This window comes from Epinephelus fuscoguttatus, linkage group LG14 (genome assembly GCF_011397635.1).
Source record: "Epinephelus fuscoguttatus linkage group LG14, E.fuscoguttatus.final_Chr_v1".
In the NCBI taxonomy this organism is placed as follows: Eukaryota; Metazoa; Chordata; class Actinopteri; order Perciformes; family Serranidae; genus Epinephelus; species Epinephelus fuscoguttatus.
The window spans coordinates 6,333,226-6,347,824 of record NC_064765.1 but is presented as its reverse complement, the minus strand read 5'-3'; the positions used below and the strand labels follow the sequence as shown (position 1 = coordinate 6,347,824).

The following is a 14,599-nucleotide window of genomic DNA, read 5'->3' as shown; positions in this document are numbered from 1 at the left end:
TGGGGATCTAAATAAACTTGAGTATGTCGATAATCTGCTACGCTGTAATTCTACTCCACTAAAAAAGTCTAACATTGTAGTTTTTACCCTGAAAACTACGATTACTTTGCAGCAGTGAAGGAACTAAGTAACTACATACATTTACTCAAGTACTGCACTTAAGAAGACACACAAAGGAACACACACATAAAGAAAACAAACTTTTTTCATATTTAGTGAAATCTTTACTGTAGCAGCAAATGCACACAACAATACGCAGATGTAACATCGTGACTTGTAGCAGCAACGCAGGGGCAGTCCAGGTAAACCAAGACGCCTCATTAAATACTGTTGTGTGGACACAGTGAAAAGGCCACAATGCACTCCACCTCCCAAGTATCATTTCTCAAACACAAAAATCATAAAAGCTTAAATACAAAATAGATCTATTCTCTGATCCCTCACTCATTTGGAAAATATAATATTGCTGAGAATGTATTTACACCCCGGCTTTAAACGCCTCTGTGGCCCACGACAGGACCGTCGTGAAGAATATTTAACATAAAACAAAGGGCACAATCTCATAAATTAATCATAGAGAATCAATTTCATCAAGACACAATTAAGAAATGCCCAAACCAAATTCAAAGCGACCTAAAAACAAATCAAACCGTCTAATTCCTTTACAAAGTAACATTCTTATCTCAGCAAACATTGGCAAATAACCTGGGATTGCTCCAATCGTTCAAAGGCAACATCATTGTAATACATTGATTCAGGCAGAGCAGACAGCATGTGTCCGTCCACCAATCACCTAAGGCATTAATAGATATTGATCAACCAAATAGCGATGGTCGATCTCACACTACCTGATTGTTAACTGCTTGTTTTTAAGTACATGAGACACAGGATAGGATACGAGTTTTAAGACAGAATTAGTTGTAAGAAGTACTTGAGAGAGTCACATACTGTCACACACTCGAATGCAAAGTGGAAGTTCAAGCATAATACGTTTTGCACTTTGTTCGGCTTTTCTTTTTGCTACATTACACCTCGACTAAATCACAGTGGAGGAGTTTTGATCCAGAGGCGACACGGTTGTTAAAATGTTAAAAATCATCCTGATGAGTGCTTCACAGTAAACACTGATTTGGTACTGTGCAGGACAAAAGACACCTAGCTTAACACCAGGCTAGATTTAGTTACACTATGTTTTCTACGACATCTACATAACTGTAACTACTGATTGAGCAGCATTTAAATGACTATATTTCACTGTCATTAAATTGCTGTTGAAACACCAGATATATGGAACCTAGCTGTCTCGAAGTTAACCCCAGTTTTAACCTACGTGTCTTCTGTCCTGCAAATCAACAAACAGTATCACCACTTCAGAGGGCCTGTGACCCGCACTGATAACTACACCTGTATCCCTCATTTCCACTTCACCCTCTCTGTCAGCATCCAAGCAGCACGTCCTCCCAGTTCACTCCAGTTGGGATGCCAAATGGCACATGGAGTGTGACTTTTCCAGCTTTTATTTCCTTGTACACATGACCCGTTTGTTCCTGATGGGAATTCCTCCTTCCTCTTGGCTTCGCAGCTCCTGTCTGTAGTTGCAGCCATTTTGTGTCCCAGGTAGTAAACATTTGATACACTTAAGGGTTCAAAATTGTCCGTACTAGTTGGGTTTGATAGCCCAGGGAAGAGCACAGCTTGGATCAGTCGTCATAATCGCCGTAATCACTGCCATAATCTGCAGGGTGAGAGACACAGAGGGACAGATCAGAGACATGTTTTACTATGATTGATATTACCACTGCATAACTATGTGTTCTGCATTTTTCTGCTGTAGATGTACTGCAGGAGATGCTTTACAAGGTTCATCTGGATTTTTTTTTTCTTTTTAAGCAAAATATTTATTCAAATTTGAATTATGTCAGGAAATAGAAAAAAAGGTATTCACAGTTTGGCAAACAAACTAATTATAAATCATAACACCTACATAAAGAGTCTTGAAGAAAAGAAAAGAAAACTTAAATGAATTAGTATAGCCAATTGATTTGTTAGTCTCAAGCAAACTGCAGCCTTAAACAGCCTCCTGCTTGGCAGGCGTCTCACATAGGTGTCACGTCATCCACCATCTGCTCCACCTCACAATGAAACGTCAGCTCCTGTACTACGTCACTTTAGAAACGGTGATAGAATTTGTATAAAATGTCCAAATGTAATGTATTTGTGATTTTTAGAAGTGTACAATGTCAGCATTATCTCCTTGCAGTTTTCCTTTCGACATGAAGGAGCAGCGGCTCTACTCCGAGCTCCCTCCGGATGTCCGAGCTCCTCACCTTATCTCTCAGGCTGAGCCCAGACACCCCACAGAGGCAACTCATTTCTGCCGCTTGTATCCACGATCTCATTCTTTCGGTCACTACCTAGAGCTCATGACCATAGGTGAGGGTTGGGACGTAGATGGGCCAGTAAATTGAAAGCTTTGCCTTCTGGCTCAGCTCCCTCTTCACCATGATGTTCCTGCATCACTACAGAAGCCGCACCAAACTGCAGATCCATCTCACGCTCCCCTCGCTTGAGGCAGTGAATCTCTCCCAAGGGGTCGGTTGAGATGGTTTGGACATTTTATCAGGATCCTCCTGGGCACCTCCTGTTAGAGGTGTTCTGGGCACATCCCACTGGTAGGAGGCCCCGGGGTAGACCCAGAACACGCTGTAAAGATTATATATCTGCGTGCCTGGGAACGCCTTGGGGTCCCCCAGGAGGAACTGGAAAGTGTTGCTGGGGAGAGGGATGTCTGGATGGATGGATGGATGTCTGGTGGCTTTGAGAAGAGCGATAGAACGGCTTCATTTCCCCATTGGAAAAGGCTGTCTGAAACCATATGAAGTGTTGAAAATCTTCTAAATATAGCGTACACTAAAGTGATATTGATTTTTTTAGATGGCTAAAATACATTCGGCTGCTGCCCCCTTCCATAGCAGAACTTGTTTAGCTCCCACTGAAAAAAATCCAAACTCTCCCTTCAAGAGCCAAAAACTTTGATTTTAATGGGCGCCTCCCGTGTGTCGCTGTGAGTGGAACTGCATGTACTTGAAACAAGGTGTCGCTGGAGGAAAGTAAACATGCTCAGCCTCCACACATTTTAAAAACACTGGAGTCCACAGAGACGCTCTGTGTTGTGTGACTTCATGAAGAGCAACAACAGGTCAGACTAGCAAAATGAAAAGTTCCACTTTGCTCTCTGCATGAGGAGCAGTGAGACCGTCCATCAACTGACTGACCGACTCAGGTTTAATCTCCAGTGTCGGCAGGCGTTCGTCCTCCTCCGCTGTCCTTGAGTCTCTACCAGCTCCAGAGGTGCAGCTTTGAGGCTGACCCTGACCTTTGACCTCACTGTGGAGGGGGCAAAAGTACAAACAAAGAGTTTCCCTACAGGAATCAATTAAGTAGCTCAGGACTTTTTTTTATTGCGGCAGAGTCAGGAACCTTAAATTTTAACAGCCAGAGACGTAAAGTGAAGAAATTTAATCTTACCAAGGGCTCATTAAAACATACCAGGAGTCTGAGCCCAAACAGAGCCGTGACCCACAGAGGCAGATTCATTAAAGAAGTCAGTCAAACTATTTCACAGTCCAGACGCTCGGTGTCCAACTGAGAGGTGACAAAGCAGTCTGCTGCTGTTACCTAGATTCAAAATGTTCAGTCATATGAAAGTCAAGACAAAAGACTTGCTTTCTTTGAACTAAGAATATTTCAGTGTGGTGAGATTTTCTCAGGAAATGCAACACAAATTTCCAATTATGTTTCATATGTCTGTCATATGACTGGTATGCAGGAGTCCAGTCCAACCAACCTGTCAAATATTCGTAGGTGTCTGCTCCTCCAATATGACAATTTGTAGCTTCTATAGCAAATATAAAGCATACATTTTGTATGATTTACTTTTATATTGGAAATTTTATCTATTTATGGGTAGTTTAAACCCATGTGCATCTACACTCATTTTAATTTGTGTTGATTTTTGGCTCCACAAAGAGGAGCAGCTTCAGTAGTGTGGAATAAACTGTGGCGTCCTGCATGTTTTATGAACAGCCCCGGACTTCTCAGACTCTTTTAGTGACTTACCGCTCAGAGGGAACTCATTCAGCGGCTCCTCTGGCAGCAGCACAGCGTCTCTCCCTCTCCTCTCGTCATGAGTCGGTGTCATCAAGTGATTTTGTCATAAACCTTTGGTAATGTAAACCTATGTGACGCTCCATATATGTGACTGTGTGACAGTTGTGGTATCATAACAGCCTGTCACAGGTTACAGTGTGATGATTAGAGGAGAAATGGCAGAGCATAAAGGTCCAGGTGGAAAAAACACAACTCCATCATTTAGGATTTTTCTAAAAGAAGGAAATCACCTGTTGATTTATATATATAGATCCCAGGGGACATTTTTTGTATTTGGGAGCTGTTTAAATGTGTAACTTGTGGTAAATTTGATTTTGTTGAACTATTAATATTGTAAGCAGAATCTGAATCTCACTCTGAGTTACTGTTGTTGTTCACAAACTAAAGAAATGAGAGATCATTTTCGTTTTTACTGAATATCTGAAGGCAAACTGTAAAACTAGATTAATTACTCTTTATTTAGTTCAGCGTCATCCAGTGGATTTTTACTGGCTCCAGGGCAGTTGCTTGAACTACAGATTGTACTTCAGCATTTTCGTATGCCCGACACCACGGACACAAAAACTACAAAGGCAGATCAAGTTTGAGCCGCTCCTCTCTCTTGCTCTCTCAAACTCAAACCGAACTCGAATCAAACTGTACAACTAGACAGTGCTGATTAAATATGAATCAAGATTCTGTTGCTGCATTGCTTATTTCTCACCTTAAATGTTCTCAGAAACATATTTTAGTGCACTCTTTGACTATAATTTGAGATTGTTGGTTACCAACCAGCCGCTGTGTTGTTTCCTGTGGATAAATGGCCAAGCTTGTGTTACCTACAAGTGGAGCACAGTCTCACTCTGAAGTCAAAATCCGGCGCCTGGGCAGTGACTTTCGCCATCAGAAGCTAATGAATAAAGGTGTCCTTTAACATCGCCATGATACGTGGCTGGCTGCTGTTACAGTTTAATTGCGCCCGGCAGCATCAGAGGGAAACACAGCAGGACATGGACAAAAGTTAATGCGGCGAAAGTACAACTGGTGTGGGCGGGAGGGGTGGCTGGGTCCAAATTTCCTGTGTAAACGGTGTGTTAAGTGTATTTTTGAAAGAAGACAATGCATGTAACAGGCAGAGCTTGACACAGTGTCCCAGAACGTCAACAACAAACACACCCAGGGTACCTTGTACGTCGAATCTGGACATGGAAAGTCCACGTGTTATAAAGAAGACAATCTCCCCAGCAGTGAAATAATTATTCAAATGTTCCTAAAAGCCCACATTAAAATGAAAACAGTCATCATTTGCAGCCTGACTGACACTGATTTGTAGAAAATTCATGAGTGAAGTTGATTTGTTTTGGAAACAGGTTGAAATAATCTCCACTGTCACATAAAACAAATGTGACAGCGGAGATTATTTCAACCTGTTCTTTCTTTCAAACTAAATCATTGAAAATATGCCTTGATAAGATGTGGGCCCTCTGCAGTGTGGATGCATCACTGTATTTTTGATATGTATGCAAATACACTTTATATTGAATACAGCTCAGTGCATTGTACTGTACATAGAGCCAAGCAGAGACATCTGCACGGACTGAACTCACCCTCGCCGGACCAACCGTACACTCTACCTCCCCCGACTCCCTCATTTTGATGAGGGAGGAGAAAGGAAAACTAAGTGGAGATATCTTACCTAACTTTAATCGAGGTGGAGTTTCACTGGTCTATTGTTGTTGCATATACTTGTGATCGTGATTGGAAGTAAAGTTTAGGGATTCGGGGGTTTAGCGAGGGGTAATAGCTTCATTGGGGCCATCAGGTGTGCACCCTCCTTCACTGGTGTTTTTGATGATAGGTCCACAACACAGTTGTTCTCATCGGCAACACCTAGCGCCCCAGGTGTGCCCCCCTCTGCTTTTACTTCCTCTAACCCTGCTGTTGTTAGTGGTATATCAGGGCCCAAGTGGCGTCTCTCCTAGCCATCGCCACCAGTTTGCCTGTTCGGCTGCATCAAAGCAAAGAGGGCTTCGATACCCTGACGTTGGGCTTGGCCTCGAATGCCCATTTCTTTAAGCAGCTTGGTAGTTGACTTGCCAACGAGGACTCTGCAGCCACCTGCAACTGGGCAAACCTTCGCTTTCAAGCTGCGTTGCCAGCTCACCGTACTTAAGGCACTTGCGCTCGTAGGCCTCCTCCACAATGATGTAGACGAGACGCAGTGAAGAACCAAAGCACAAGGTCTGGTTAGTAGAGGCGATGTCAGACGGGAAGCACAGACGCTGATTCAGATCTGACAGTAACCTCCAGTCTCGTGCCCCTCCCCGTTGGCTGGTGTCTGATTTTACCGTCCATGGATTTCTTCGCACCTTCTCGGACAAACCCTCTTGTAATTGTGAGATGGAATGATGGAGGAGGTAGGGCCTTGCTGGATGTCCGTCTGGTCTCCAGAGTAGCTGCTAGACATTTGAGCACCTGATTGTGCTGCCAGGTATAACGACCTTGTGTCAGGCTTGTCTTGCAACCAACCAAAATATGTTGCATTTCTGTCGTCCTCTTTTCTACTGTGCTACTGTAAATATTTTTTGCTTCTTTGTTTGTGTAATTACCTACAGACCAAAATGAACTTTTATTATATGACAAGTTAAGGATAGAAGTCTCACAAACCAAACTGCACCGACACACACTCTGATCCTGCAGGTTAAACAAATCACTGTGTGTGTATAAACTGACCGTTGCTGCCCAGCAGCTCCAAGGCGCTGACACAAGCCTCCTCTTCCTCCTCGTCCTCCTCTTCAGCAGCAGCATCATCGTAGACGACCGGCCCGCTCTCTACCACCACTCCGCTGGCAGGGGCTCCCACGGGCAGCGGCAGGGGGTTGGAGTTGGCAATCTGGGCAAACAGGAAATATTGTTGGTGGTGAGCAGACGTGTGCTGTTGAGTAGTTTTAATATTTTCCTCTGCGTGACACACGAGTTTCCCCGGGGAAATCTAAGCTAGATCTGATCTCATATGCCCCACTTCCTTTGAAATGATAAAAATAATAAACAGTAGTATGGTAGTGGTGGTGTGTGGTGTGAGCTTTAGGGCAGGTGGAGGGCACACAGTGTAGTGAGCAGATATTTCATCTGCCGCAGCATTCCTCATATATGGCTAAATACAGCATCAGAGCGTGACCACAACCTTTATTATCTTACATGACATTTTTATCTCATTTGGATTCTGCTGTATTAAATCTGCATAGTCAACAGTGTACTTGTATCACACAGAAGGGTCAGAAAGGAACCAGAGCCTCGGGGGGAAAACACCCTTCAGAGTTCATAAAAAGACTGTGAAATTAAAAATGAAGGGGTGGCGGTGAGCGTGGGGGCAAAAATGTAATTAGAGCCCTTTTTCTTTGCATATCACCACGTTCACATTGTCTTATTGAGCTGTCAAATGTTCACACGTGAATATGACGACTTTCCCCTCCGGGCAACTGCAGGTGATTCAAGTGTGTCTGTAACTGGGAGAGTTTTTCCAGTTGCATGCTGGGAGACACAAATGGAGCTGGTTTTGATCAGACAGCAAGCTGCATGAAACAGGGGGAAACGTTCACAGCACGTCGGCAGCCGTGAGAGAAAATAAATAACTGCTGTAATAAAAAGTAGGTAGAGGTTGGAGAGGACAGAGAGGGGACCGTTTTCCAGCGGTGGAAAAAATGATAAAATAAATGTCAGAGTTAAACTGCGAGGATGAATGTTCCATTACATATTTTAGTACATTCTCCCACAGAAGGGACGGCGGCTCCAACGAATGAACTAAACTGAAAACTAATCTGAAAATGCAAGAAACACCTCAGTTAGGGACGACTTATTTTCACTCCTGCCATCTAAAGAGAGGCTAAAATTGTCTGATGTTGTTTTTTAGTTACCTAACTCAGGTAGCGTAGACATTTGGAATGAACAGCATAACAAATTTTGAAACCTAATATTATTCTGGAGTTTTCAGAATTAATGTTTAGCTGACAATTCTGGGCTGCTCCAATTACAAATCAATGATCCCAACAATGCAGAGTAAAATGGTGTTCAATAATCTGAATATTAGGCCAACAAGAACATTTACTTGATTATATTTCTTTAGGGAATAGCATTGATTCTGCATGCGGGGGTGGTGAATGTTTTTATCAGGTCCACAAAGTGTTATCTTCAGCTTCAGCTTCAGCGCTGCAGGCAACCCAATTTTATGCAAAGTGATCGAATGTTTCTGATCAAAATGCTCATTGAGACTTGTAGTTGACTGTTTTAATAGCTCTGGTTATCAGCTTTATGGGTCATGGTAACACTGTAGTCAGCAAAGTAATTGACCCTTTGCTAAGTCCTGCCCCCTGGACACAGACAGGCCAGTCATAACGTAGCATCAGGTCGACTCAGACCAGGGTCCGACAACAACACAGCTGTGCTCCATTGTTTCAGATTTCCTTCATTTTCAGGCTGGTTTCATGGATTTGGAGCTAAATGTTGTGCCTGGGGCACGTTGTGTATTAATGATACTCGTTACCTGGAGAGGTTGGAAAAAGATATACGTTTCTTCCCTGTTCCAAAACCAAAATCAGACCCTGAAAAGTGTAGGGTTAGCTAGCTAGGTACTGAAGATACAGCCTACTGAATGTATACATATGCTGCTTTTGCTTTGTAATGATGACTGATGACTAGAGTAGTTGTAAAAATGATAGTTTTAACGTATACAAGCTGCAGCTTTAAATTCTTTTCACCAAAAATCAGATGTTCTAACACAGCAGTATGGATTATTTAACCGGGAGCTTTTCATGTCCATACAAATCATCAGGTTTAACTGTTGGCTGCATCTTTGCTCAAGGTTTGGTTACATAAATCAGGAAAAACACCACATAACACATCGATGTGGCTCCGCTACAGAGGCACCAAATCAATTCGCACTTGCACTTGACGACGGCTGATTCAATAGGATCTGTTTCTAAAACTGTGCTGCTGTCGGACAAAGAAAATTTCCCCTCGGAAAACACTCTGGTGCATCCGATCTCGTTCTGAAGAACCACCTCTCAACTTCAATCTGAGCTTTATTTATTTTGCCTAGTGATGAACTGTACAGATATCAAAAGGCAAACAGACTATTACACCAGGGAGGACGGGCGTGCATGGAGGAGGATTTCATTTCTACCTGCCTTAAGCCAGAGAAACTAATAAAATATTTCTAAAAGAAGACTTTTACTTTATTTTTCATCTAAGTGCTGCAGATTTTTCAGCTTTGGAATAAAACAAATCGACACTTGTGCAGAGGAAACCCATCGTCTTCAGTTTTTCCACAGCCACTAAAAGGGAACCTGCATGTTATCACTTTCCTTTCAGCCAGGGCTAATTATAAAGCTGGAGGAGAAGCAGGTGGAGGGTCCACAGTGTGATGGAGAGATATTTCTGTTCTCCTCAGCAACAGCCTGTTAGAGTCCCTGCTGGGGCCTTTCCTTTCTGCCATCTCTCCCCCAGATTTGCCTCCTTCCTTTCCTCCCACCTTGCTTTTATTTCATGTTTCCTCTACTTTGCCTCTCTTTTATTCTACCCCCACATCCTTCCTCACTTCATCCTTCACTCCTTCCTTTGTGCCGGTGCACATTCATTGTCGTTTTGGCTCCGACTCTCCCTCGTTCCTTCCCGCTTTCCTGCACCGCTTCTGCTTTTTATATCCTTTAGATTTCGATTTTACCCGACGATTACACAATGAAAAAATAAAAATATCATAAGCTAAAATATCTGCCATGAACACACGGCGCTTTCCTCTCCTTTCTCCTTCTCTTTTGTCCTTCCCTTTCCCCTGAGTGTATCCCCGCTGAACCTCAATGGGCTGCACGAGGCTCCTCATCACAGGAGCTGGACGCCTCATTAACTGCCGCTGAACACAGGCAACAATGCGAGAACATTAAAAAAATAATTAAAAAGAAAACACAACAGCATAAACACGCTGCTCCAGACTAATTAGGAGGTGAGAGCTGTTAAATGGGTCGGGATGGAGGGTGTGTGTGAGAGGAGATAAAGCTGTGGAGAAGGACGAGCAAGATGTTTTTGTGCTGCTACGACATCACTGCGCGTATTTACACAGAGATAATGTTGCACTACAAACATCTTGTTGCACGTTAGAGCAGGAATCAAACTCTGGAGTATTTACACTGTCGGCTGTCTGAGTGTCGGCGCTTTAACGAGAGAACGGCTCGTTAGGAGCGAGAAGGCAACTTGAACCGACGACAGGAAACAACCGCTCAGAGGGTTTTATGGGTGTGAGGATGTTGACATCTGATCGCCTGCACTTACTCATGCATGGAACAACTGGCAGAACTAAATGAAGTGAGAGCTAACCGCAGTTTGGATTATATTCAGACATTTCTCTCAGTGTTTTAAATAACATGACAACCAGAAAGTTTAACTCAGAAAACTAAAAGTCGAGTTAATCACGTCCCTGTTGTACAAAATGTTGACCTTTTTAGATACAAAATCACAAGCAGCATGTTTTGTTTAGCAGCTGATGGGTTCTGGCCGTGATTAGTGTCACTAATGGCCTCGATGGATTAATCAGCGTTAAAACAATTTCTACCATGCAGAACAGAGTGGAAATGAAAAAACAAATACTGCCTGTACAACCTCGCAGCGGATATTCCACCTAGCTGCTCTGCTTTAAAGGTACAAACACAGAATAAGAAAGAGTTGTTCAGCCTTTAAACCAGCAGTGGAGTAACAGCACCGCTAATCAATGTCTGTGTAAAAACTGTGAGCCAACAGGATGGGACGGGTGTGACGTTTTGGTATATGTGCGACCCATCACCAGGAGATTTAAAAGAGCTAGCAGCAGTTAGCAGCTAACTCAGAAAAGAACAACAGCAACTATAAAGGCTGGAAACTGGGGAGACAATGAGGTCCAGGAGGTCCGGGAGCTCCTTACCCGCCAAGCAGAGGGCGAGATAAACTGCCATATGACAGAAATGGTAAAGTATAGTGTGTTATTATTTAGTTAGCGCTGTCCAGCCCATATGCTATAGGTCACATTACGCTGATGTTTAACACGTCACACCTGTTGCACCTCTTTTGCTTCCAGAGCGCTGGTCATGATATCTAAGATAAAGCACTGGGGTGGCATTTTGCTGCCGTTGTTTGGTTCTGTGTAAACAAAAGCAAAGCCAGTATGATAAAGGGTCTTTATTGTGGCAGCATTGCGGGATCTTTGTGTAAGAAGGACAAAAGACGTACAACTGCCTTGTTGTTAAAGCATGCTATTCATCAAATTTGCCTTGATTCTGCACAAAATGCCTTCCTGTGTATGAAGCTCGACTTTTAAGTCTCTGATAACTTCATTAAATCTAATTCTGCTTTGTTCTCAATCTGATGTGAACAAAATAATTCTACCTTTGTCTATTCACATCTTGTCTGCTTCCAGACAAAGAGAAATGAACAATCAGAGCTCCATCAGCCCTCTGCCTCTCAGCTTCACCGGGGTGAACGAGGAGGTCACTGCGTTTCTGCAGGACGAGCTGAAAACGCTGCACGTCATGTGGTTTACCGCCGGCCAGGCCTGACAGCTTCTCTGAGAACCCAACTTCAAATAGACTCAGCCATCAATTGCCAAGACTATTGCTTGCATAAGCAGACTAGAGCTGCAACGCCAGAGCGACTGTCTGCAGTTCAAAGCCCCTCTCCCGTGACCTCATCACCCCTTTCAGATTTCTAAGCCTCTCTGAAAATCCCCACGTCTCACACTGTGCTGTCGGCTCCCTCCGCCAGAGCTTCAGTCTAAATGTGGTCCAAGTGAGCAGAAGAAGAAGGGAGAGGGCAGCAGAGAACAGCTGGGCCACTTTCAATTGGCAGAAATCAACTTGTTACTCCTCCTCTGTCTTGTAAAGTGATCGTTTCCTCCCTTGGCTTGTCTGAAAAATGTACAGACTAATTGCCGGGTCACTGAAGAGGGGGAAGGAAATCAGTTTGTTGTTAAGCGACCAACAGAACGAGCTCGGCAAGCGACACCCAAAGCACAAACATCTCTTTTCAATATGGCCCTGTCGCTGCAGCGTTACATAACAGGAGCTGCAAGCGAGAGAGGAGCAGCCTCAGCCAATGGCAACGGCCGTTTGCTTCCAGTTCCCAGGGGAGGTAAGGGGGTTGCTAAGTAACAAGCCTTGTTGACCCGGCCCCTCGTGGCAATGTTTTCTTCCTGGTTGACAGAGCCTGAGCTCCCCAAGCTCCTCCATTCAGAGCTGCCAACAGCACATGATGGAGGGGGAGACAAAGACTGGGAGAGGAAGAGGAGGAGGAGGAGGAGGAGGAGGAGGAGGAGGAGGAGGAGGGGACAGATGAAGGGATGGGAAGGAATGTGGAGAGGAAGAGAGGAAATATAAAGGGAGAAAAACGGGAAATAGAGGACAGCAGCAGAGCGAAGCATTAACGAGAAGAGGCGAGAACACGAGGGAATGAAGCATAAAGTTAAATGATGAGGAACGATGAAAGAAGAGGGAGATTTAAAAAGCAGAACAACAGGAGGAGGTGGCTGAGGAGTGAGGAGGAGAAGGAGTCACTTGTCCTGAAAGTACTTTTTACCCTCTGTTAAGTTTTCTTTTAGTGATCCTCAGTGTTCCCAATTTAGACACACTTGAGTCTCTGGGATAATTTAATGGCACTACAGAATAATCTGTGCTGGAGGTGAAAGTGAAGACCATCCCTGCGGCGACACCTCACATTCAACCCAGCTCAGTAACACTCTAATGACGCTTTAGCTTTTTAAAGGAGCTGTATGCAAAATTTAGAGCTTATCTACAATTCCGATTCTGAGGCGCCACTGTTTACACACAGCTCTCAACATGGAGGTGGCTGAGCTGGCAGCTAGCAGCTAATGGTGCTAACACTGCTGACAGAGCTAACGTAATCTAATATCAGTGGTGTCAGCTTATTACCCTTTTTCCACTGTCACTCTTTGAGTAAAGCCATGCTGCGCCGATTTGTGTTTCCATTGTCTGCTCCGGAGACGGACTTTCTCAGGACTAGATCCAAAGGCCCGTCTGCCTGCCCTCATGCTAGCGGTGAAGTCTCGCCAACTGCAGCCAACCCCGACTGTTGTTGCCTTTAAAAGACTGCTTTTAAACGTCATTTCTCCAGACCAGCCATCATCACACACCTTCAAGCAGGTAGCCCTGTTCTAATGGAAATGCAAATCCCTGCTGTGCTGGGCTGACGGCCCTAACCAAACCAAACCAAGCCTGTCAAAAATGGGTACATGCGTGCAGTGCAGAGCGGTTTGCCCCGTTTCCTGACATCATTATTCTGCTTTCGGCAAAGTGCAGCTGTTCTGGTGACGTCAGAAGATGAAGACATGCTCACCACGACCTCGTCCTATGCCTGCTACACCTCAGGGAGCTTTGGTGGATCCCTCTTGCTCCTGTAGATGGTCTGCTTGCATGCTTTCACTTCACCTTGAGCAGATCCACTTCCTCAACAAAAAAAACACTCCAATTTGCTGAGTCTGCCATGTAAATATCAGCGCACCAGGTGATGGCTCACCCGGCTTTTGAAGGTAATGGGAGATGACACTCTGGTTGGTTGAATTAATGTTATGCCCAAATTAAGGGAATCGATACAACCCCTTTGCCCCCTGTGTCTTACTTTGTGCCCAGATTATGCGCCGTTTAACAAGCAAAAGTGAAACTGGACACGTCCAAAAAGCACTTGCGCCCTGCACTTTCAACCCTGCGCTACAGCTCGTTGAAACAGGGCCCGAAAAATACTCCAACTGTCAATAACTTAACTGACTTTTAACTTCCCAAACGCTGGACTCCTGAAATGACTCCTACCAGTTTGCCTCTTTATGGAGTGATGAAGACGAACATGGCAGAAAAGGAGAAAAGAGAGAAGTGAACCATTAGAAATGAGACAGATCAGCAGTAGTGTGAAGCTGACAGGGAAGTAAGAAGTTAGGAATGTGTAAAAGGAGATATGGGGGTATAAAAAAGAGCAGCACAGAGTGTATATGAAGTCCAGAGAGCCAAATTTAAGACTTTGAAGATGTAAAGCTACCTGTGATTGAATTTGGGTCCAATTTAAAATCAAATTAAGAAATAAAGTTGGAGAAAAAGTGTCGTGTATCTGCCTGAAGATGGCTGCTGAAAGCTGTGAAGCTATAAATGAGCAGAATGAGGACATCCTGTTCAAAGACACCGGGTTTAGTAAAGCAGATAGGGAACATATTGTCTTCTTTCTGGATTCATCTAAAAGCTGACGGCGGGCCAACAGAAGCCCATCACTGCAGGGTGGTAAAAAAAAGACCTCTAAAAGTGCTGTTTAAGACATTTTTATGTCCAAGTTTTAGGCCGTATTTATTTTAAGACCCTGTCAGAGTTTTTAGGAGCAGAGAGCGCCCTGGAGGGAGAATGAGAGTGGAGGAGGAGGAGTAATAATGGAAGGG

At 44.0% G+C, this 14,599-nt stretch overlaps 1 protein-coding gene across 1 annotated transcript in view; it reads right to left on the bottom strand.

Moving 5' to 3' along the window:
- Window positions 1-239: 239 nt before the first annotated feature.
- brf1a (BRF1 RNA polymerase III transcription initiation factor subunit a) overlaps window positions 240-14,599 on the bottom strand; it is a 159,053-nt gene continuing 144,693 nt past the window's right edge. Inside the window, exons 18-19 of the mRNA XM_049596569.1 lie at window positions 6,883-7,042; window positions 240-1,735 (exon numbers count right to left, since the gene is read on the bottom strand). Coding sequence (XP_049452526.1) covers window positions 1,701-1,735; window positions 6,883-7,042 — 195 coding nt within the window. The 3' untranslated portion in view covers window positions 240-1,700. The remainder of the gene's footprint in view (window positions 1,736-6,882; window positions 7,043-14,599) is intronic.